This window comes from Pochonia chlamydosporia (assembly GCF_001653235.2).
Source record: "Pochonia chlamydosporia 170 chromosome Unknown PCv3seq00014, whole genome shotgun sequence".
NCBI classification, from domain to species: Eukaryota; Fungi; Ascomycota; class Sordariomycetes; order Hypocreales; family Clavicipitaceae; genus Pochonia; species Pochonia chlamydosporia.
This window is the reverse complement of record NW_019154049.1, coordinates 180,347-200,078: the sequence shown is the minus strand read 5'-3', so window position 1 is coordinate 200,078 and position 19,732 is coordinate 180,347. Positions and strand designations below refer to the sequence as shown.

The window sequence follows — 19,732 nt, the reverse complement described above, 5'->3', positions numbered from 1 at the left end:
ATCACGTAAGTAGTGAAAGCCAATATGACTGAGAAATATTGGACAACGTTGGCAACATGCACAGAGTACAATGTCTCGTTGCTCAAGGAGATATGTCCATGGAGATTGTGCAAAGAGTCAGAAACAAAAATGATATAACGACATTTATAACCCTTCTGAACTCGATGTTCATGTATCGGCTGAGTCTGTCACAACTCAATAGTCTGGCCCCGAAGTCCCCATGGGGTATCCCCAGGCCCACTCATGCAGGGTCTGGTACCAGGCAAGATTTGGCTTGCATCTTGACGGTGGCGCGGGACCGGCGATATCACCGGACCGGCCTCCGAATGCGCCGGTCATACTGCTCACTAGCAATCCCCGCGTGTCGCCGCCAGGGGCATGGGACTGTGTGACTTCTTGGGATATAAGGGCTTCAATTCTGTATAGGGAGAGACTTGGCATATCCTGTGTTGTGTACCGCAGCAGCTATTTGCCGAGAAAGCAGTCTACACAGTGATTCAAAACGCCACGCCCACCACACGTTACCGGAATCATCACACCCCAAGGCAAAAATGGCAATTGGACATATCGAGACTCGTCTTCATATCAATGGAGAATGGGTCTCGGGCAAGAATGGCAAAACTTTTCCAACGGTTAATCCTGCAACCGAAGAGAAAATTGTCGACGTCCACGAGGCCGACTCCCAGGATGTGGACCTCGCAGTGGCCGCAGCGCAGCAGGCATTTCCGGCATGGAGGGATCTGTCTGTGTTTGAAAGAGCAGAAAAGTGCCTCAAATTGGCTGAACTCATTGACAGAGACAGAAATGAGATTGCACGACTTGAGGCCTCAAACATGGGAATACCGGTATCTGCATATTTGCCATGCATATCAGGCGCCATCGACGGCATAAAACATGCAACAGGGTTGGCACACGATATCCATGGAGAAACAAGTTTGAACACGCCTGGATTTGTCACCTTTACTCTGCGACAGCCCTTTGGTGTTTGCGCAGCAATCATCCCATGGAACGTGCCCATCATCATGTGGTGTGGCAAGGTGATTCCGTGTGTGGTAACGGGAAACACCATCGTCCTCAAGTCTTCTGAGAAGGCCCCTCTGACGTCGTTGAAGTTGGCAGCTTTGGCATCCGAAGCTGGCTTCCCGCCCGGAGTCATCAACGTGTTGTCTGGCTTTGGTCATTCCGCCGGTCATGCGTTATCCAGCCATATGAATGTTCGCAAAATCTCATTTACGGGTTCGACTCGTGCCGCGAAGATGGTCATGGAGGCAGCTGCAAAGAGCAATATGAAGAGAGTTTGCGTTGAGACTGGAGGCAAAAATCCGGCCATCATCTTCGACGACGCAGACTTGGACAAGGCGGCTGAGTCTGTTGCCGCAAGCATACAGTTTAACTCTGGGCAGATTTGTGTCTCTAACTCGCGCATATACGTTCAAAAGGGAGTCTTTTCGCAGTTTGTAGACTTGTTCAAACCCAAATTCATCGACGTAGCAGCGGGTGATCCATGCGTTGAATCGACAAACTTTGGACCCCAAGTCGACAAAGCGCAATTCGACAACATTCTCAAACTCATTGACGAGGCAAAGACAGATGGTGCTTCCTTGGTGTCTGGCGGCCGCCGAGCCAAGGACAAGGGCTTTTACATTCAGCCTACCATCTTTGTCCAAGTACCGAAAAGCGCAAACATTATGAAGACAGAAGTCTTTGGGCCGGTCGTGGCCATCCAGCAGTTTGACACCGAAGAGGAGGTAATCGAAGAGTCTAATGACACAAACTACGGTCTTCACGGCACAGTTTTCACACGAGACGTGTCACGCGCGTTTCGGCTAGTAAAAGCATTTGAAGCAGGCATGATCACGGTGAATTGTAGCAGCGAAGCAGGCCCTTATGACATGCCATTTGGCGGCTGGAAGGAGTCAGGTACAGGTAGAGAAAACGGTCGTATGGGTTTAGAATCTTACTACGAAGTGAAGTCGGTGACTCTGAAGCTTTAGTAGTGTATGATTAATAGAAGTGTATGATTACAGAGAAGCCCTTTGTGTCTTTGGCTGTGTAGCTGCTAGGTAACTGTGTGGACTCGCATAAAGGTCAGATAGCATTTAAAGCACTTTCATGCTACATCAAGGCTATTGTCAATCATTTCATCTGTCCAAGTAAATATTCGATCGAAGGTTTGGAAGTCCATGCCGGGGACGTTGTATGGCTCGGAGACAGTGGTGCCAAACATGGATGTGAGGTTAGCGGAAGCATCGCGAAAAATATCCGGTATCGGAGGGCTTGCAAAAGATATTGGAAACGTAGTATTGCGATCTTCCTCGAAGGCGACGGTGCGAATATTGACGGGGGATCGGGATTTCCAGGCAGCGTCGAGTCTATCTGCAAATTGGCCAGCCAAGTTATCTCGTCCAGCCGGCGCGTCAGGGCCAACCCACCGAGAAGAGCCCTCGCGAAGAGCTTGGAGTAGGATCTCGAAGTTGACATCCACAGGCGTATTTGAATGGTTAGAATCGGCTAGCAGAGCCCGAGCAGCAATGAACAAGCAGAAGCTCATTGTGGGTGGTATAACCACCGTGGTGTTGGCAATAAACTTGGCGGCAATGGTTGCGACCTCTCCAGCAGCCATGATGCAAGTCTTGGCTGCATTCTCGGTAGGCAGGCGGCTACGCAACACGGCGTCCGGATATGCCATAACCTGGTGTAAGAATATGACGCTGGTATTATGGGTTATATGTGCGAGTGTCAGATTTTCATCCATTTTGCCAGTGGCGTCAATGCCAGCGACCTGCCATCGGGCGGGAAGAAAGGTTTTCCACCGTACAAGCATGGCATCCAGCGATTGAAACTTTTCAAACCAGTGTCGCAAGCTGTCGCTGCTCGAAAGGTCGACGGATTCTTGGAGGAGAAATGATGCAACTCGATTCAAGCATTCAGATGCCTCGATGAGATATGCCAAACCGCCTATTGCATCGACATCGACATCAGGTTCAATTTGGTTGTTGTCAATGTCAAAGAACTTGGCGGTTTTGTTCACATGGTCTCTCCAGAAACACCCCTCGACAGGAAGACGCCTCTTGATGTGGTCGATGGATAACCCGGTGTTCCATCCAGTGGCGACTGAGCAAAATCGATCCAGGAGGAAGATACACCAGAATATTCTGCGGAAAGATTCTCTTTCAGTCAAGTTCCTGGCTGGTGGCAGAAAACCTATTCGATTAAGGAGCTTGTTCTGTGAATTCCCCTCCTCTTCGACCGCTAGTCCTAGCTGCTCCACGATCCGAGTTGCTGAAGAGACAATGGACCAACTTGTTGGCCCTTTACCGCTACCAATTGTGTTAAAGGCAAGAATTATACTTGCTTGCAGCGTCTCTACCGAGAAACGGTCCATACACGCAAGGACAACGGCGTCATGGCATCGGCGGCTGTACAGTTCTTGGGTTTGATGATCGCAGGCGTAGAATCGGATGCTCACTGCAGTCATGGCTAATAGCACAATGTCGGGAAGACTTGCATCTTGAGTTTCCAATGTTGCCTCGATATTTGGCCGGTGTAAAATAGGTATCCAAGGGTGTATACGGTCAAAGTAAATGTTGACGAGTTCTCGCATCATATGTAGCGGTGGGACAGAAACCTTGGGTGAGTTTGCCATCATGGGCATCGTCGCCGGGCCAAGGGTGTCAGCAGGGTTCATGTTACCATCGCGCGGTTTTACGTGACTTTGTGTGACCACGACAGATGTTCCCGACGGTGATGAGCAGTTTGAGGGGGTATGAGCTCGTCGCCTCTTGTTTCTCCGCTGAAGTAGCCGTTGTCGAACAGATTGAAGCATCTCATCCAAGCCAGGGGGGTCGTCGGATGCGCCGTCGGCGACGGGAGTGATGGCCGGTCCAAGCAAGAGTGATTGTCCCAAGACCAGCGCCTCAAGAGTGTCCATGCGTTTAGTGAGAGCGTCTATATAACCTGGTTTGCTGCCACGGCGCTGAGCCTCCTCGTAGATGCATTCAGAGCCGCTTGAGATGCAAGTTCGACATGGGTCTTCGCGGGAGCATTTCTGCTTCTTGCGTCGGCAAGTCGAACAGGCCCCTTCACGAAGGTCGGACCCGCCGTTCGCATCGGATGGAGCCGTTGCCATCTAGATGGCAAAAGTTTAAGGATTGCAGAATCAAAGAGGGTTGGCGAGAGGAATTTGATGAGGCTAGGTGTCAAGGCCGATGGTGTCTCGTCTGTGATGCGACACATGAGACGGCAGACGCGGGGACGCATCGACTTGACGTGTATATGTGCAGGAACTGATGATGAGTTTCCAATGGGAATAAAAAGCTTCAATGGCAAGGTCGAGATGGCCACACCGATATTAACCAGGTTATATTAGATGTCTGTTGCGCATCCCCGTATGCATGTGTCAAGTCCGCATGTGGTCCAGCGTTTAAGCGTCAACATTTGAATTGGTAAAGTCAGGTCCAGTCAAGTCCGCTTGAGGTTTGGCCGGAGACCGGGGAATCGTAATTCAACTGGTCAACATCGAAGCAGATTCAAGGTTCAATGATGGCACTGGGGTCAAGCTGACCAACCCTTCCATGTGGGCTTCAACGTCCAATCTTGACAATTCAGGTTGCAAGCGTGCAGCCACCAAAAGTCAAGTGGCATTTAGCCTATTCTGCTGGCATCCGCCTGTTCAAGGTCCTTGTGCCAAGGCAGTTGTGATCAATGCCAACCTCAAAACCCAACCCGTCAACTGGCTCGATGCGACACCATCATAATTCGATTCGAGTGCTACCATTTAGTAATCGATGGGATATGGTACCAGACAGATGATGTCGAAAAAAATTCGCCCCTGTTATTACACTACAAGCGGGTCTGTTTGGGTTGAGTCAAATTGACAGGCAACATTAATCTGGTCAATCGTGTAGGGTAGCGATGTGTGCTCTACCACAACATACACTCAGTCCATTTGCTAGAGGGCGCTCGTTTCTTCCTCAGGTGAATATAAAAGCGGCTATTTAATTTGTAGATAGTAAATTCCATTGTGTCTTTATCCGTGTCTAGGAAGGAACATCTCAGCCCTTGTGCGAGGGTTGACTAATGTTGCATCGTGTATTGTAACTCTGGGTTGCAAAAAACAAAGCTAGACTGCCACACATCTGGCACTGCCTGCTAATCATGAATACATACGTGCTTTGGTTCTTGCTTTGCTGTTACCGCGTTTTCCGTCATATCAAATGAGCCACATCTTCACCTTGCTGGCTAGGTCGAATTTATGCCCAGCGCAGCTCGAACCCGTGATCCAAGTCCGTGTAAGCGATTCACTGGTTCGTTGGAGAAAACGAATCGAACATATTGAGCCCCGTGTTCTGTCCCCCAGCCTTTCATTCCTGTGGCACAGACACCCTCTTTCAACAATCTCTCTGATGCTGTTTGTCCTGTGAACCCGTAGTCACTCACCCGCAATAAAAGACTCCAGCCTCCGGCAGGAATACCGATGGGAAGTCCCTCCAGCTCAGAGATGACCTTGTCTCGCCTGGCTTGGAGTTCCTCTACATAGGGTTGCAGCGTCGTCTGAGATTTCTCCAGAGCAATGGCAACTGCGTCTTGGGCAATGCCTACTGGAACGACCACGTTCGCCATGGAAACTGTGGCAATATCTGCCATGACGGTGTCGGGTCCAACAATCCAACCTACGCGCCATCCAATCATTCGTAGCTCCTTTGCTGAGGAGCCTATGGTAATGGTTCTCTCTGCCATACCAGGCAGCCCGGCTGGATGTATTACCTCACGTCCGTCGAATACTAGTCTTTCCATTGCCGTGTCGAGAATGAGCCAAAGATCATTTCCAACGCAAAGCTCGGCTACGAGGTGCCAATCGTCCTTGTCAAAGTAGCCGCCGGATGGCATCGATGGAGACATGAGCAGCATGGCTTTAGTCCTGGGTGTCACGGCATTTCGAAGAGCATCCTGGTCAATCTTCCAAGGTTTCGACGGGTCAAAGACAAACGGCACATACTTGGGAAGACCGCCAGCCAGCACAATGCGGTTAGTCAAGCCAATGTACGTGGGGTCTGTGACGATGACTTCGTCTCCTTCGTCGATAGTTGCCAAGAGGACATTTAGGATCCCAGATAGGCCCCCGCTGGAAATGACGCAATTCTGATCAGGGGAATAAGGAACCCCCGCGACTCGAGAGACATGTTCTGCTGCTACCAGGCGGAGATGCTTCTGTCCGGTAAAAGGCAGATAGCTGTTGTCGTCGTCTGTCGTTGCGGCGCGTCTTGTTCGAGCCACCGCTTCTTCATCTGGGGGGATGTCCGTGTCCAGGTTTTCCAGTCGAAGAAGGTCAATGTCATTTGTCACAGAGTCGCCAATGGCTCCCATTTGATCTACCCCAATTCCCTGTAGTCTCTGCACTCGTCTTGGTCGTTGCTGAGGCATATTATCGTACGAATTTACTTAATAATTTAGATGCTGGTGTTCCGTTAACACAATGGATCAAGTGGTGTGATCTTGTGGAGGCTCAACTATGGTGGATGTCATTATAGGGCGTGGACTTGACTAGATATCTGATCTGAGTGTCAATTCTAGTGGGGGTTCAATGTTGACGAGGCTTTCAAAGTCTAAATCCAGAGGTATTGCCAACCTGACATCTAGGCATACATGTACTCCGACATATTGCAATCTATTATAGCATACTACGCGAAAGGTTACATATTTGAACTCTTTAATACTTTTAATCTCCCGCTGTTTAACAGTGCATTTGGTAATTGAAACTCTTTTGTCTCTGCTGCCGACACGGCGGGGCATTGTACTAGACGCCTTGCCCATAGCTACTGGTGATTTGGAATCTAACGTGGAAGCAATTTAATATGCAAGATACTCATACCAAAGCTTGCATCATGCACAATACCGTAAGTGGCGATAAAGATTACTTTTTTTTGCTTATATTGAGATCGACAGCTGTAAGTGGCATCAAACTGAACTATTATGGTGACATTTTGTCATCTACACGGTTCCAGAAATGCACATGCCTAGGACTAGAGCTAACTAACTCTGGGAGCAGAAAACAACGCCATATGAGGAAATTGCGATGAGACATTCGTGCAGAAACAATGAGTTAAACAAATACAGCTAACAATGCGAATTCCCATACTAATGCCGGCTGGCCCAAGTTGCCGCCAGACATTTTGCTGATGTTGGTAAGTCTGGTTTGGTGGATTGGAACGACGTGCTTCAGTAGTGGATCACGCCATAGGCCAGGGGTGCGGCAAATACGCACAAGCTTGAGAACTGCCTTGTTGGATTTACTAGACTCGTCTTGTCTCGATAAAATCTTACCTACAGTACAAAGCACTGTTGCCTAACTCTTTACTTTGAAGCTTAAACAAGTTAAGCTTGCAATTTAACACACCGAGAGCTATGCACTAGTTCGCTGATGATTGAGCGCCGAATCCGCCCGTGCCATCGTTGTGACACGAGTTCTCCAGTAGTTTGAAGACGGCTCCCAACCACAGAGTTTCTTCCTTGAAGGAACAAAAGAGAGGGTTAGAATAGAATCAGGCTGCTGTAAAAATCGCTGTTCTGTAATCGCTCTATTCACACACAACACTACTGTGTCATATTGTGGTCAAACTCACTTCGTACCTTGCTTCTAATCCGACTAGCCCATGAGGATCCTGTATAAAAGCAAGTACCATGGTAGGAACTGGAAATTTGTGGCGCTCTCCATTGGGAATAATTGGCCGAAAGAAGCCTTCTTTGACCTCTGAAGCTCCTATTATGAGCGCTCTGCCAAATATGCCCTTCTCAATATGGTGTAGTTGGAATCGATCAGCGAGACATGCATATTCCGTCATCGTCTGGGAGAATGAGGCGGCAACCGATCTTCCAACTGCCGTGATTGGTCGAGACTGTACGGATTAAGCATGAGGATGCTGAAGAGTAGAGCAAAGCCGCAGAAAACCCCCTGCTTCGTTACTCCAGATAAGACGTATGAATCGGGATTCGGTTGACATCCAATGGTAAATCTTGAGAAAAAGCAACAGCTGCTGTCACGATGGGCCAATTGCACCATACCAGCGCCAATGACTGAATTTTAGACGACAACATCATCAGGACATGGGTGGATAGGAGAAAAACATGTTGTAGTTCTCGAGGGGCACGGCAATGATATATAGCTCGATAACTTGCTCACTTTGCTGTCTTTTTCATCTCAGTCAGGCACAATCTCCTTCCAATCTTGCTCAAAATCTCTCACAACACCCTCAACATGAAGAGCACGGCGAGTCCCATTTTACTGCTCGGCAGCATTGCAAACTTTGCCTTGGGCAGTCCCGTTGATGGCACCCGTACCGCAGCGAAGCGAGACCCTCTCGGCCTGAGTCTTCCACCCCTTATCCCGGCAATTCCTGGTGTTACGGAGCCTTTGGCGTCTAACGCTCCGCCGTTGCCTATTCTCCAACTGCCGACGCCCCCCATCGATAGTCCACCATTCGAGGTTTCCAACATTAAGCCCAAGAAGGTTGGCCACTTCTGGACCGGTGCCGGTGACAACAACCACAAAGACTTTTTGGTCACTGTCAGTTTGGATGATGTATGTATAGATGCTTCGTCACGATTGTATCTTCTGCTAAGTAACATAGGATACATTTGGAACAATTATTCACATCTCCGATGTTCCAACCAGTGGAAACTCTCCTCATCATTTGGGTACATCATTGGATGGAAAGACCCTTGTTGGTGGTGGCTTGCTGTCACTTCTCAAAACACAGGATACTGCATTTTATTGGGATTCCAGCGACCCATATCATCCCAAGTTTGCTCACAGCAATCGGGCTCTGCTGAGTTCGATTACTGATGAGATCCGAGCCAAACCAGAGGGGTACGTTTCAGTATCGGAAGAAGGCAGGGCGACATACTAACAGAGCTTTTGCAGTGGCTTCTTTATTACCTACATGGGCAGCGCTGTGGGAAGCTCCCCTGGACGATTAGTCGAGACCGATGCCGGTGGTAACATCATCCATGAGTGGCCCGAGGATGTTGAAGGAACCGTACGTCCCATTCCGGAAAGAAAGACGCATCAATAATGCTAACTTGAAGAATAGCTCAACATTCTGGGCGAGCAATTCACACCCCACGGCCTCAGTGTTGACTTTGAAAACAACATTATTCTTACCTCTGACTTTGTTGTTCCTCTCACTATTCTCAAACCTGTGTCCGCTCTTGGAATCCAAAAGGCAAACACTCTTCGTCTATGGGCCTTGGACAGTCGCAAAATCATCTCAACCATCCAAATTCCTCATGTAAGCCATATTTGTTCTAGGGCTAGGAGTAAAGGCTAACCTTTGGTAGGGCGGCGGTATTCAAGATGTTAAGTTTATCCCCGGCAACAAGGAGAGTGCCGCGCTTGCTACGTGAGTTGAAGCCCCCAAAAGTACAAGCTTCCACAAAACAAGAGCTAAACAAGACCATAGTGCTGTCAACCCCGGCCAAGTCTGGATTATCTATCCCTTCAGAAAGGATGCCAATGGCAAGCAAGGCGTGGCTGAACTTCTCTACGATCTTGGAGACAAAGCCAAAGACTCTGTCGCCATCTATTCAGACATCACCGATGATGGCAAATGGGCTTACTTTACCATTACCCTTGGTAACCACGTGGCAGCCTTGGATATCTCAGACTTGAAGAATGTCAAGCGACTCGACAATCCCGACGAGACTCAACCCATCATTGGACCCCACTACGTCAAGATCTCTCCCGATAAGAAGAACCTTTTGGTCACTGGATACTTTGTCCAGGCAGGAGACGTAAGTTCCCATTGTAAAGCCTGATGGCAATGTGCTCACTAACAACCCGAAAAGATTTCCGTTCTCAACACCCCTGGCGACTACAAGGGTCACTGGATTGACATTCTCCCCAATGGTGCATTGAGCTTTAACCGGACCATTGATTTCGAGAACATCTTCACTAAAACCAGGGGCGGCGCTGTAAGTGTTCCTCACCATCAAACATGAGTACCTATAGCATATTCTGACACATACCACCAACAGCGACCCCACAGCGCGGTCATCTTCGATTTGACCGACCCCCAGAAGCCCATTTACTATTGATTGTGGCAACAGAGACGCGGGACCTGTATGAATGAGCGGATATTAATTGCATACGTCTGCACACGTCGGCTGAACCACGATATAGGAATTGGGCCCTGATAATTTAGTCATTTACATTCTCTTTCATAGTTACATATTAGAACACTGAAATAATAAGTTCATTTAATTCACATATGTATGTGTCTTGTTATTGTCCTATTCCCGCTATGCTATAGTCTATGTGGTACCGCCCTTTTGACCAAATTGGGCAAACAACGAAATCCAATGTATGAGTGGTGTTCCTTATCTCATCTTTTGAGACGTAAAAGAAATTAAGAAATTACGTAGTGATGTCTATTACTTTCATTTGTTGGCAGCAAAGGAGTGATTGCTGTTGACTCTGTCAATGTCGTACGGGTTGCCGTCGTACAGTGCTGAGTCGATGGGCACTTCAGCATGACCTGAAGCATGAGATCGTGTTGCTTTGACTGGGGCATATGTTGTCTCTTCTTCGCCTGTGCGGGTATCGTCATCGCTTGAAAAATCCGCAGCCGTGTGGTTGGTGGTGTCGTCAATTTTCTCAGAGTCAGTGGGTGCTTCCGGAGGAACTTGCTGGCGTAGCTTTTCCATGAAAGCTGCTGATTCGGCTGCGAATTTGCACTTGGCGCGAATAGAAGCCCCATACTTGTAGAACAGAAATGGGAATGGGACACAAGCAAGAGCTAGGAATGCTGGGATAGACGACGCCCAGTGAATGCCCAAATCCTCATACATGTACGACGTAAACAGAGGAAAGACGGCCCCAAATAGAGATCGTAAAACAGAATTTGCGGCCAAGACGGATGCGGCAAAGATGGTGTAGGAGTCAATGAGGTAGTTCATGATACTCAAGAAGACCAGAACCATGCCGAAACCGAAGGGTACTCCAGCGAGAATGCTGACAATCCAGTGAATAGAAGCGTAATTTGTCCACGCAAACCAAAATAAACCAACCGGTAATGCGATCGATCCAATAAGTGTAGGTGGTAGACGGGCCTCCGGCGGTGCGTGGCCACCGTGCTTGCGCTGCGTCTCAATGTACTGCTTGTTGGAAAATATGGTGTACACGACGGCAGCAATCATTCCCACCATGATTCCAAGGAACGCTAAGCCACCAATGCCTTGGTTCCAGCCACGGTGTTGCTGATAAACAATGGGAAACGCACCGAATAGCATGTACAAGGTGCCATATACAATAGCCATGTAAACCGAAAGCAGGAGAACAATCGGCTCCTTGAAAAGTAAGATCCAAGGGCGAGATAGTGCCGTCTTGAAGGACTCTGCGAGGGTTACTTTGCCCCGATCATGGTCAAGCTTGCTGACGTAGTGTTTGCCAGTCATCTTGGACAACTTGGCAGCACGTTGGCGAAGGAGGACCGGAGCATATGTTTCAGGAACAAGGAGACTCCCGAGAATCCAGACAGCCCCGGAGAAAGCAGCCAACAAGCCCATGACCCATCGCCAGCCAGCATTCATGCCCAAGAATCCGCCGGCAACTGGGCCTAGGACAGGGCCGAGAAAGGGCGCAGCAGCAAAGATGGCAGTCGCCAGACCTCGCTGTGCTGGCTCAAACATGTCCGCAATGGTTCCTCCAGCATTGGTGAGAGGTGATGAGCCGAAAGCGCCAGCGAAAAATCGTAGAATGATCAGCGTCCAGATATTCTGAGCACCAGCACAGCCAGCATTAAAGGCTGTAAGGCAAGCATAGGTCCCGATAAAGAGAATCTGTCGACCAAACAGTTCGCTCAAAGGTGCCCACAGCAGCGGCCCGATGGCGAAGCCCAGCACGAACAATGAAACACCGAGAGTTGCAACCTCTTGGCTGATATGAAACTGCATGATGATTTGCTTAATTCCTCCGGTGTATGCTGAAGAAACTAGTGAGACAGCAAGGGTGGCGATGGCCACGGTAATGGTGATGAACCATTTTTTGGTGTTGCTGAAGCCCATGGGGTTTCGGGGGTCGTTTGGGATCCATTGCACAAGATATGGATCGGCTTCGCTGCCAGAGCCTGGATAAGCGTGGTGCAGGACATCGTGAGTTACACCAGCTTGGTCAACAACCAGTCGCCAATATGGGATTTTGCTGGGAAGCACGGGTTCTTCACCGCCGCTGGCGGTCTTTGATGCCGTCATTGCGACGACTAGTTTTGGCTATATCGATGGCCAAGTCGTTTCACTGCTTTTCGGTTGCAACGAGAGCTAAAACGCCAAGGATGCCACGATTTTCGGAAATGTCTTAGATCGACATGAATGCTAGTTATGGAATGTTTCTTCAAGACAATCACAAACGATGGGTTGGGGGAAATCTTGGATGATAAAACGAGTAATGTAAACATCATTGAACATTCTTGTCCGTGATGGCGGGACGGCATTTATTGCTCAACGCCGTCCCGACTAACTAAACCCACCCACCACTGCTAGCGGCAGTTGGTTGTTTGGCCCTCTGCAAATGGGCATGAGTTGTCTTTTGGAGGTTGACGAGATTTGTGACTGGTGTGCCAGGTGATGTACGCGCTCGGCTGCAGATAGATCCGGCGAAAAATGGGATACTCGTAATGCAAATTTCGTACTTTTGCATAGGCTCTTACTGCGAAAGGTACTTGAATTCTTGTCTGACCGTCAATAACACCGGAATCCTTCGCCTGTTAGTCCTCCAAGTCCTCTTCGACTCAGATTCGGATGTATGGACATAACAACCCATTGTGCGGTTTATGACGGCATGGAACCAGGATGTTTGGCCCCATTAGGGGAGATTCAGCGAGTTATGTTTCGTTATGCTGTGGGAACATTGTTGGTCGAAGGGGTGAGGAACGGACTTGTGGCGGAAGTCTCGGTCAAAGAGCGAATGTGGTTGGTTGGAACTGTCCGTCAAAGTCCGTAACTTGACCTTGAAACGGCCGTCTGGCCGCGGAATGTCCGTACCCACATGCTGGAAAAATGCTTGAGGGTGACCCGGAAAGCCCGTTATCAACATGTTAAAGACCGATCCTGCTGTCCAAAGATTTATAATATCATGTCGATTTGGTCTTTCTTTGCTGAGTTGACAAAATTTGAGCCTCCTGGAACACCCCGAAAGTCCATCTTATATTACATTAGTAAGTCATGATGGAGTTGCTGAAAATCTTCTAGTCCGGTCCGAAGTCCGAGCCAATCCCTTGGATAGACCCGTCGGGTTTGGGAGTTGGGCTTCCAACATCATATCTTCAATCGGTGCATGTTGGTAATCACGGCCGAGTCGCAGGCACAATACCTTGACATACCCCTGGATTATCGTACGAGCAGCGTATGATTACCCTTTGCCCGGTCGATGATTGCCGTTTGGAGTCACCCGCCAATTGCGTTGAATGCCAACATGTGCTCAATTGGACAAGCTTCGCTCGTCGCGGTTCTTGAGGGCGAAGTGTCATCTAATCATCGTATGCCGAAGCAATTGTTACCAGCTAATAATCTTCCCGACAACGGGTCAGTGACGAGCCGAGTTGGGTGTCGGAGGACGCAGCGGGATGGGGAATTGACTCACGCTCAAAAGCCGAGACGCCAGCCTAGGCTGTGACATGCAGACATGAAGTTCAACGCATCATTCGGCCGCTCAAACTGATAAATGCGCGCACTATATAGCGAACCAGAATTATCAGCTTGGGGCTGTGCATCTTTTGGACGTGTTGCCTTCCTCCAAATTTTGACAACCCGACATTCCTGATAATTCATGCGAAACCTAACTCAAAGAGGCTTCCGCAAGGCGTTACGTAGGGATTAGGGTGAGGTGTTACGTTCCAAGAGGGTATCAGTTGCAACAAAAGACGACTTTCAACGCATTCGTTATGTGCAATATGTATTCACGAGCTAGTTATGTACAGCATTGACAGGGACCTCAGCTTCGAAAAAGGTAACTGCTTATTTACAAGGCGGCGACAAGTCGGTCGCCCAGGGCTTTGATGCTTGACTCGAAGTCGGCCGTCTTCTTAGCCTTCCAGTTTGCGCCGCTCTTGCCAGGCACAGCACTGCTGCTGGTAAAGCCAATGTAGAGAACGTCCTTGGGATCATGACCATTGTCACCGGAAAGACCTTCGTTGGGGAAGCACAGCTTGCCCAGCGCCAGCGAAGCCTCGCCAGTGGAGGTGAAGCCGTTGGTGTCGCCCCAAACACCATAAAACTAGATGTATCGCGCCGTTAGCAATTGCCCCTAGTGAGGCGAGGGTGTACGAAGCCCAGCTGTAGACTTTAAGGTAAAACATACCACCTGGTTGTTGCAAACGACTGCCATGACACTAAGAGGCTTCATTCCTTTGCTTTGAGGGTTAAATGAAGGGCTGGCGCCTTCGTTGCCGAAAACGACATAGGGATGGATGTTTGCATCGAGATCGGGGATGCCGTAGGTCTTGACTGTGTCCTTGAACGCGGTTTCGCCTTGGCCGCTGGGGTCATTTGAGCACCCGCCGGCAGAATTGTTGGCGCCATCGCAATCAATGTCCATGTTGTCATAGTTGCCGCTGCTTCCCTTCAGGAAGATGGCGTTGGGAAGATCTCCGCAGTATGTAGCACCGCCACTGAAGGTACCGGAGAGCTTCTTGGAACAGGTTCCAGACTAGTTGTGTGGTTGTTTTAGCAGCCTTACATTGATGGGCTGACTGATCAAGCATACCTTGTGTTGATCGTAGATCTTCTTGAGGTTTGCGGGAAGCTGATACGCGGACGCAACAGCGCCCAAGGTAACAGCAGCAAGAACACTTGAAGACCGCATCTTTGTAGTTACAAGCTTTAAAATCGGTAAGTATATTTTGCTCAAAAACGAAGTAGTCTGCTATCACTAGGTAGTTAGAAGGTATGTGGTCTATATATACAATTCCATAAGAGCTTTATATCCTTTCATCTCCGGGTTCAAATTATAAGGAAAGTTAGTGTGAGGCTTGACACGGACTGAGCGAACCAAGGATAAATCGAGATGCAAATGCCGGGGCTAAACTAAAATTCGCGGCAGCCTGGTTATTACTCTGGGGTGGGCGGTCTGGCCCTTTAAACCGGCAAAACCCGGCAAGAAAGCCGCTATGAAAGTCAATTAGCCTTGATGTTTAGCGACCTGTCAAAATGGGAAGGTCTTTATGTTTATATTGGGATTGGAGGAAAATAATGACGATTCTCAGGTAGCTGGCACTCCTTCGGAACGTTGTAACGTAGCTTGTCTCTGGTGAGTGGGGCTGCTGAATGAAAGGATCTCGATAACCTTGTTGGAGGCAAACGATTTCAGGCCAATTGTGCCATACGATGAGCCGAAGGGAACCCTGGACTAATAATAACCCCGAGAGATTGCAGACACGGCTTGGGGTAAAGCTTGGGATAGATACATAGCCAGTCGGATGGTATCGTTATATATGTATCAAATACAACTGTGTAGGCGGGAACGATGGATTCTGAACACTAGAGGCTCCAGGGCAATGTCAATTTGGTCTCAACTGTGCACTTAGTGGGTGGATCTTTGTGTTATGTTTGCTTTCACTCTCAGCCGAGCAAAGTCCACAACACTGTTTGCACTGAAATCTCAAAGGTGCCTGTTATTAGCACGAGGAAGTCTGTGTTACATTGTGCTTAAGTTGCTGTTCCCCAGTTTCTTGCCCCTAGTCTCTCATGCAAGGTGCGATTGAATGAGACGCTGGGGGGCAGTCTGTTGCGGGGGAGTACATCAACGGCAAGCCTTTAGTGGTGGCACGGATTGCCGGGGGCAAAGAGAAATCGCTGGCCCGAGCCTTGATCGGGGTCACGCCATGGTAGGACTGTTCTCTCGCTTGGAGACCTGATCTTGAGGTAATGTCGTGTGAGGAATGACCTCGGAGGATGGTCAGTCACGCCCCAAAATTTGTACGTCTACGCAACGAGGCAGTAGTTACACAGATTATACTCGAACTTGCAGAGTTTGGGTACCTGGCTCCTCAAGGACGGTTTACTGTAACTAACTTTGTTTCCACTCTCGGATCGGTTAAGAATTTCGGTGCCTCTGCATACGACATAAGGTCATCGTAGGTTACGGTCCAGTGCGCTGCACTGAATACAAAAGGGAGCTGCCAGTACCCTTGCTAATGCTGTTGATATAAATGCTGTCTTAGTAAAGTTGCAACCACAGGATCCGGTCCGATTCTCTTTGCAAAATATCATGTAGCGGAAATAGCTAGCAACACCAGACAGTTACCTGGCCTGCTACCGAACTGTTCTTCGACGGGTATAAGATTGGCTTCCGTCGGGAGGCGCCGTAATCTTTACCTTTCATTTAACGTGCCTTGAGCTAAGCTGGAGGTCAAACCAAAAGTCAACAAGACGGTCCCACGTGGGGGCTGAGGTGACAACTTTGGGACTGTAGTACCACCAAAGACCGTGCCTGGTTGCCCGGAACGTTGCAGATCGTCATGTGAAGGTGAAAGTCGTCAAACCAGACGGTGAGTTCGAGAAGAGTGTCTAATTCTCGTCTCTTTTGGAGTTATGTGACTAACAGGATAATGCTCAGTCTTCTGTTTGTGGCAAGCAATGCCAACTCTACGAGCCTGTTTTACTTGTACTTGGGTTACAAATATGCGCAAACGAAAACTTATTAGCTTTATGTTGCCGGATTTATTTCTACATGTAACGCGACAGTGTACTGCTAAATTCCTTAGAAGGTGTGTGAAACTGGGAGTGCTCCCGTGGTTGCGCAGTCTGAAGTTACGTATCTTGATGCAAATGTTAACTCGGGTACTGTAATAATCTCTAACGGCCGGAGAAAATCTCATTTTGAAGACTTATGTTGCACGATGAGATTCATCGACACCGTTTTAGGAAGGTATTGCATCCAGTACCAAACTTTCAGTTGATAAACAGCCAGACTGTTGCCATATCGTGGGGGGATAGTAACATTGACCCAGATAACTGCTTTTGGGAAACTTGACGTAGTCTTGTCGGTGATGTCGTAGGGAAGATACGTATCAGAATTCAATAACAGGAAAATGAAAACTATAAAATCTTTGCTTTACGTCTAAAGGATCTATGACAGCGATCAGATCAACAAACAGGACCGCCTCTCTCGGAACTAGCACAAGCTGACACGCTATAATAATTTCTGCCATCGATTTCGCAATTCCAAACCATGAAGGTTTCTCAAGTTCTAGGCGCTTCCCTAACGATGGCCGTCTGTGCTGTAGCGCATATGGAAATGAAGAACCCCCCTCCGTTTCGTTCCAGCTATAACCCGTACACGGGCAACGACATTGACTATGATATGACTTCGCCGCTCAGCTCAGACGGCAGCGACTTTCCCTGCAAAGGCTATGCTAAGTTGTTGGGTACTCCCAAAGGCAAGCCAGTTGCAACTTGGTCACCAGGAGGTACCTACTCTATGACTATTACCGGAAACACGCCTCACAACGGTGGAAGTTGTCAAGCTTCGGTATCATACGATCGCGGAAGTTCTTGGAAGGTCATCCGCTCGTGGATTGGCAACTGTCCGGTTAGAGGTGACTCAAGCTACAGCTTCACTCTACCTAGCGATCTGCCCGCGGGTAATATGCTGTTTGGATGGTCTTGGTTTAACAACGAGGGCAATCGTGAAATGTATATGAATTGTGCCGCTATTACGGTTAAGGCGGGTGCCAGAAAAGTCAGACGCGGTGCTGGGGACTCTTACAGCAGTCGTCCAGCCATGTTTGTTGCCAACGTTGGTAATGGCGTTTGCACTTACGAAGGCACTGACGTTGATTTCCCTCAGCCTGGCCCCGACCCAATCCGCCGTTCAAGCAGACCCCATGCACCGGGTAACAATGGTTGCGGAAATTGGGGTGGTGATTAGTCTTCGACTTTTTAGGGTTACATATATGCATCTGGCAGGGTTGGTGTGGTGGAACTTTGCTCAGCAAAACTAGCAACAACACACGACTTAAATAGTTACATATAATTAGTGTATTGGCCTTACGCCTACATTATCTAAATTGCTGGTTCTATAGTTACAAAGAAAGTTTGTAGTTGGTATTCTCTCGTTGCTTATGCGCATTTGCCCCGTGCATAAGGAATTGTGTGATTGTCTGCACACCAGATAAAAATCCTGCCAAAAGATTCCTCTGCTGCTTCTCTATGCCTTGAGTCGCACGTATACCCTAGCCAGCCTTCTTTGGTAGAGTTGTTGCAAAACGAAACACAGCAGTTTGTGATTTTAGCAGCCCAGTCATAGCTATGTATATCAAAGTCGAAATCCGTTCCCCCTTCTTGGTCTCGGATAAGTTTGGTATATGCTCCGGTAAATTTGTTTCTTGACCATCCTTGGAATGCGTACCCGTTATCAAATGAAGTCTGGTTTAGGAACGTCGGACTTGCGCTAGCTGAAGAGGTTGTGGATGAGGCAGTTGTGGACGTCGTGGGAGTAGTTGGTGTTGGAGAAGGACTGCGCAAATGTATTAGTCTCAGAGTCGTAGGACTTAGGTGATGGTATTTGTATCACACTTACGTCGAAGTTGTGTTTGAATCAGCTGCACTGTCTGTTGTGGAAGATTTCGATTTTGAAGAAATGACTCCTCCTGCGACACCTCCAACCACTGCTGCCACTACAATAACAAGTAACAGCCCGAGTAAAATAAAAAAGCTTCTTCTCTTCAATCCCATAATTTTCCGTTCTTCTTTTGGAAGTGGAGGAAGCGGGGCGTCCGGAGATTTTTGTGCTTGTGATGGTTGATGCGATGATATGCTCGGAGTCTTTCCTGCTGGCTCTATCGCGCTCTCAAGATTTTGATACTGTCCATACTCTGCGGGTACCACCTCCTTATCCGTCGCATCTTCGCTTCCATGCTCATTAGTTCGCCCTTGTCCTGGATATTGCGTGTTTGCGGTGTCGTGAAAGCGTTGCTGGCCATATTGGAAACCGTGTACAGGGCTAGCGACTGATGGCGAAACCAATTCTACTACCTCTGGAGCGTTGGCATCGTGGTCGTAGTACGGGTCTCGACTACTGGGGCTAAGAGCTGAGACTGGATTAGGTGTATAGCTTGGTGGTTTATCGTCGTAATTCGACATTTTGGCGCAGTGAGACTCCAGATGTCTGGATTGATATCTTCTTGGGATGAAGAAAGAAAGCAGCTCAGTCGGGATTCAAAGCCCCGGCGACAACAGACCAGATAAAATCTTCACAAAATTGCGGCTCTGGACTCCTCACATTCTTTCGATCATGGGGCTTTCCGCTTGGCAATCTTTGCTCCATGTCGGCCTAATATTAGCCAGAATGATGACAAGGGTGTGAATGACCTCTCCCCACCACCACCTCGAGCGACCTCGGTTTAAGTTACCATGTCTCGTAAAGTTAGTACAACTCTGGAAACCTTTACAAGGAGGCAGAGTTCGCCGCTCGTCATCTCTTATCGGCAGCAAACCCAGACAGGATATAACAAACACTCAAAATTCATGGCTGAACTCATCTTTTGTTGCAAAGCTGTGATGAGATTTAGCATATTGATGTGTTCCAAACGAGCATAACGCAAAGACCCTGGCCCCCAAGGACATTAGCGTCGCAGTGGTATTCGAATCGGTCAATGATTGCCATGCTCCCCTTCTGAGTCTATTATTAAGGTCTGCGAATTACTCCACAATTGCATGTCCCAAGTGATAACTGGAATGG

At 48.6% G+C, this 19,732-nt stretch overlaps 8 protein-coding genes across 8 annotated transcripts; 3 read left to right on the top strand and 5 right to left on the bottom strand.

Annotated features, from left to right (window-relative positions):
* Positions 1–551: 551 nt before the first annotated feature.
* Positions 552–1,994, top strand: VFPPC_16943 (ALDH-like protein; the record flags this gene model as incomplete). The annotated part of the gene is made up of 1 exon (XM_018294695.1): positions 552–1,994. One exon carries the CDS (start codon positions 552–554, stop codon positions 1,992–1,994), a length of 1,443 nt encoding a protein of 480 aa, XP_018136829.1.
* Positions 1,995–2,110: 116 nt separating this feature from the next.
* VFPPC_10937 (Zn2/Cys6 DNA-binding protein) lies at positions 2,111–4,129 on the bottom strand (the record flags this gene model as incomplete). The annotated part of the gene is made up of 1 exon (XM_018289227.1): positions 2,111–4,129. One exon carries the CDS (start codon positions 4,127–4,129, stop codon positions 2,111–2,113), a length of 2,019 nt encoding a protein of 672 aa, XP_018136828.1.
* A 1,112-nt stretch (positions 4,130–5,241) lies between these two features.
* Positions 5,242–6,423, bottom strand: VFPPC_10936 (aminotransferase; the record flags this gene model as incomplete). Its single annotated transcript, XM_018289226.1, has 1 exon — positions 5,242–6,423. One exon carries the CDS (start codon positions 6,421–6,423, stop codon positions 5,242–5,244), a length of 1,182 nt encoding a protein of 393 aa, XP_018136827.1.
* Positions 6,424–8,254: 1,831 nt separating this feature from the next.
* Positions 8,255–10,092, top strand: VFPPC_14854 (selenium-binding protein; the record flags this gene model as incomplete). Its single annotated transcript, XM_018292622.1, has 8 exons — positions 8,255–8,578; positions 8,628–8,866; positions 8,921–9,035; positions 9,090–9,287; positions 9,337–9,398; positions 9,459–9,789; positions 9,844–9,969; positions 10,033–10,092. 8 exons carry the CDS (start codon positions 8,255–8,257, stop codon positions 10,090–10,092), a joined length of 1,455 nt encoding a protein of 484 aa, XP_018136826.1.
* A 342-nt stretch (positions 10,093–10,434) lies between these two features.
* On the bottom strand, positions 10,435–12,246 carry VFPPC_10935 (multidrug resistance protein; the record flags this gene model as incomplete). Its single annotated transcript, XM_018289225.1, has 1 exon — positions 10,435–12,246. One exon carries the CDS (start codon positions 12,244–12,246, stop codon positions 10,435–10,437), a length of 1,812 nt encoding a protein of 603 aa, XP_018136825.1.
* A 1,765-nt stretch (positions 12,247–14,011) lies between these two features.
* VFPPC_14853 (chitosanase CSN1) lies at positions 14,012–14,854 on the bottom strand (the record flags this gene model as incomplete). The annotated part of the gene is made up of 3 exons (XM_018292621.1): positions 14,012–14,266; positions 14,351–14,698; positions 14,756–14,854. 3 exons carry the CDS (start codon positions 14,852–14,854, stop codon positions 14,012–14,014), a joined length of 702 nt encoding a protein of 233 aa, XP_018136824.1.
* Positions 14,855–17,221: 2,367 nt separating this feature from the next.
* VFPPC_10934 (extracellular protein) lies at positions 17,222–17,920 on the top strand (the record flags this gene model as incomplete). The annotated part of the gene is made up of 1 exon (XM_018289224.1): positions 17,222–17,920. One exon carries the CDS (start codon positions 17,222–17,224, stop codon positions 17,918–17,920), a length of 699 nt encoding a protein of 232 aa, XP_018136823.1.
* Positions 17,921–18,111: 191 nt separating this feature from the next.
* VFPPC_16942 (hypothetical protein) lies at positions 18,112–19,134 on the bottom strand (the record flags this gene model as incomplete). The annotated part of the gene is made up of 2 exons (XM_018294694.1): positions 18,112–18,508; positions 18,572–19,134. 2 exons carry the CDS (start codon positions 19,132–19,134, stop codon positions 18,112–18,114), a joined length of 960 nt encoding a protein of 319 aa, XP_018136822.1.
* Positions 19,135–19,732: the final 598 nt, after the last annotated feature.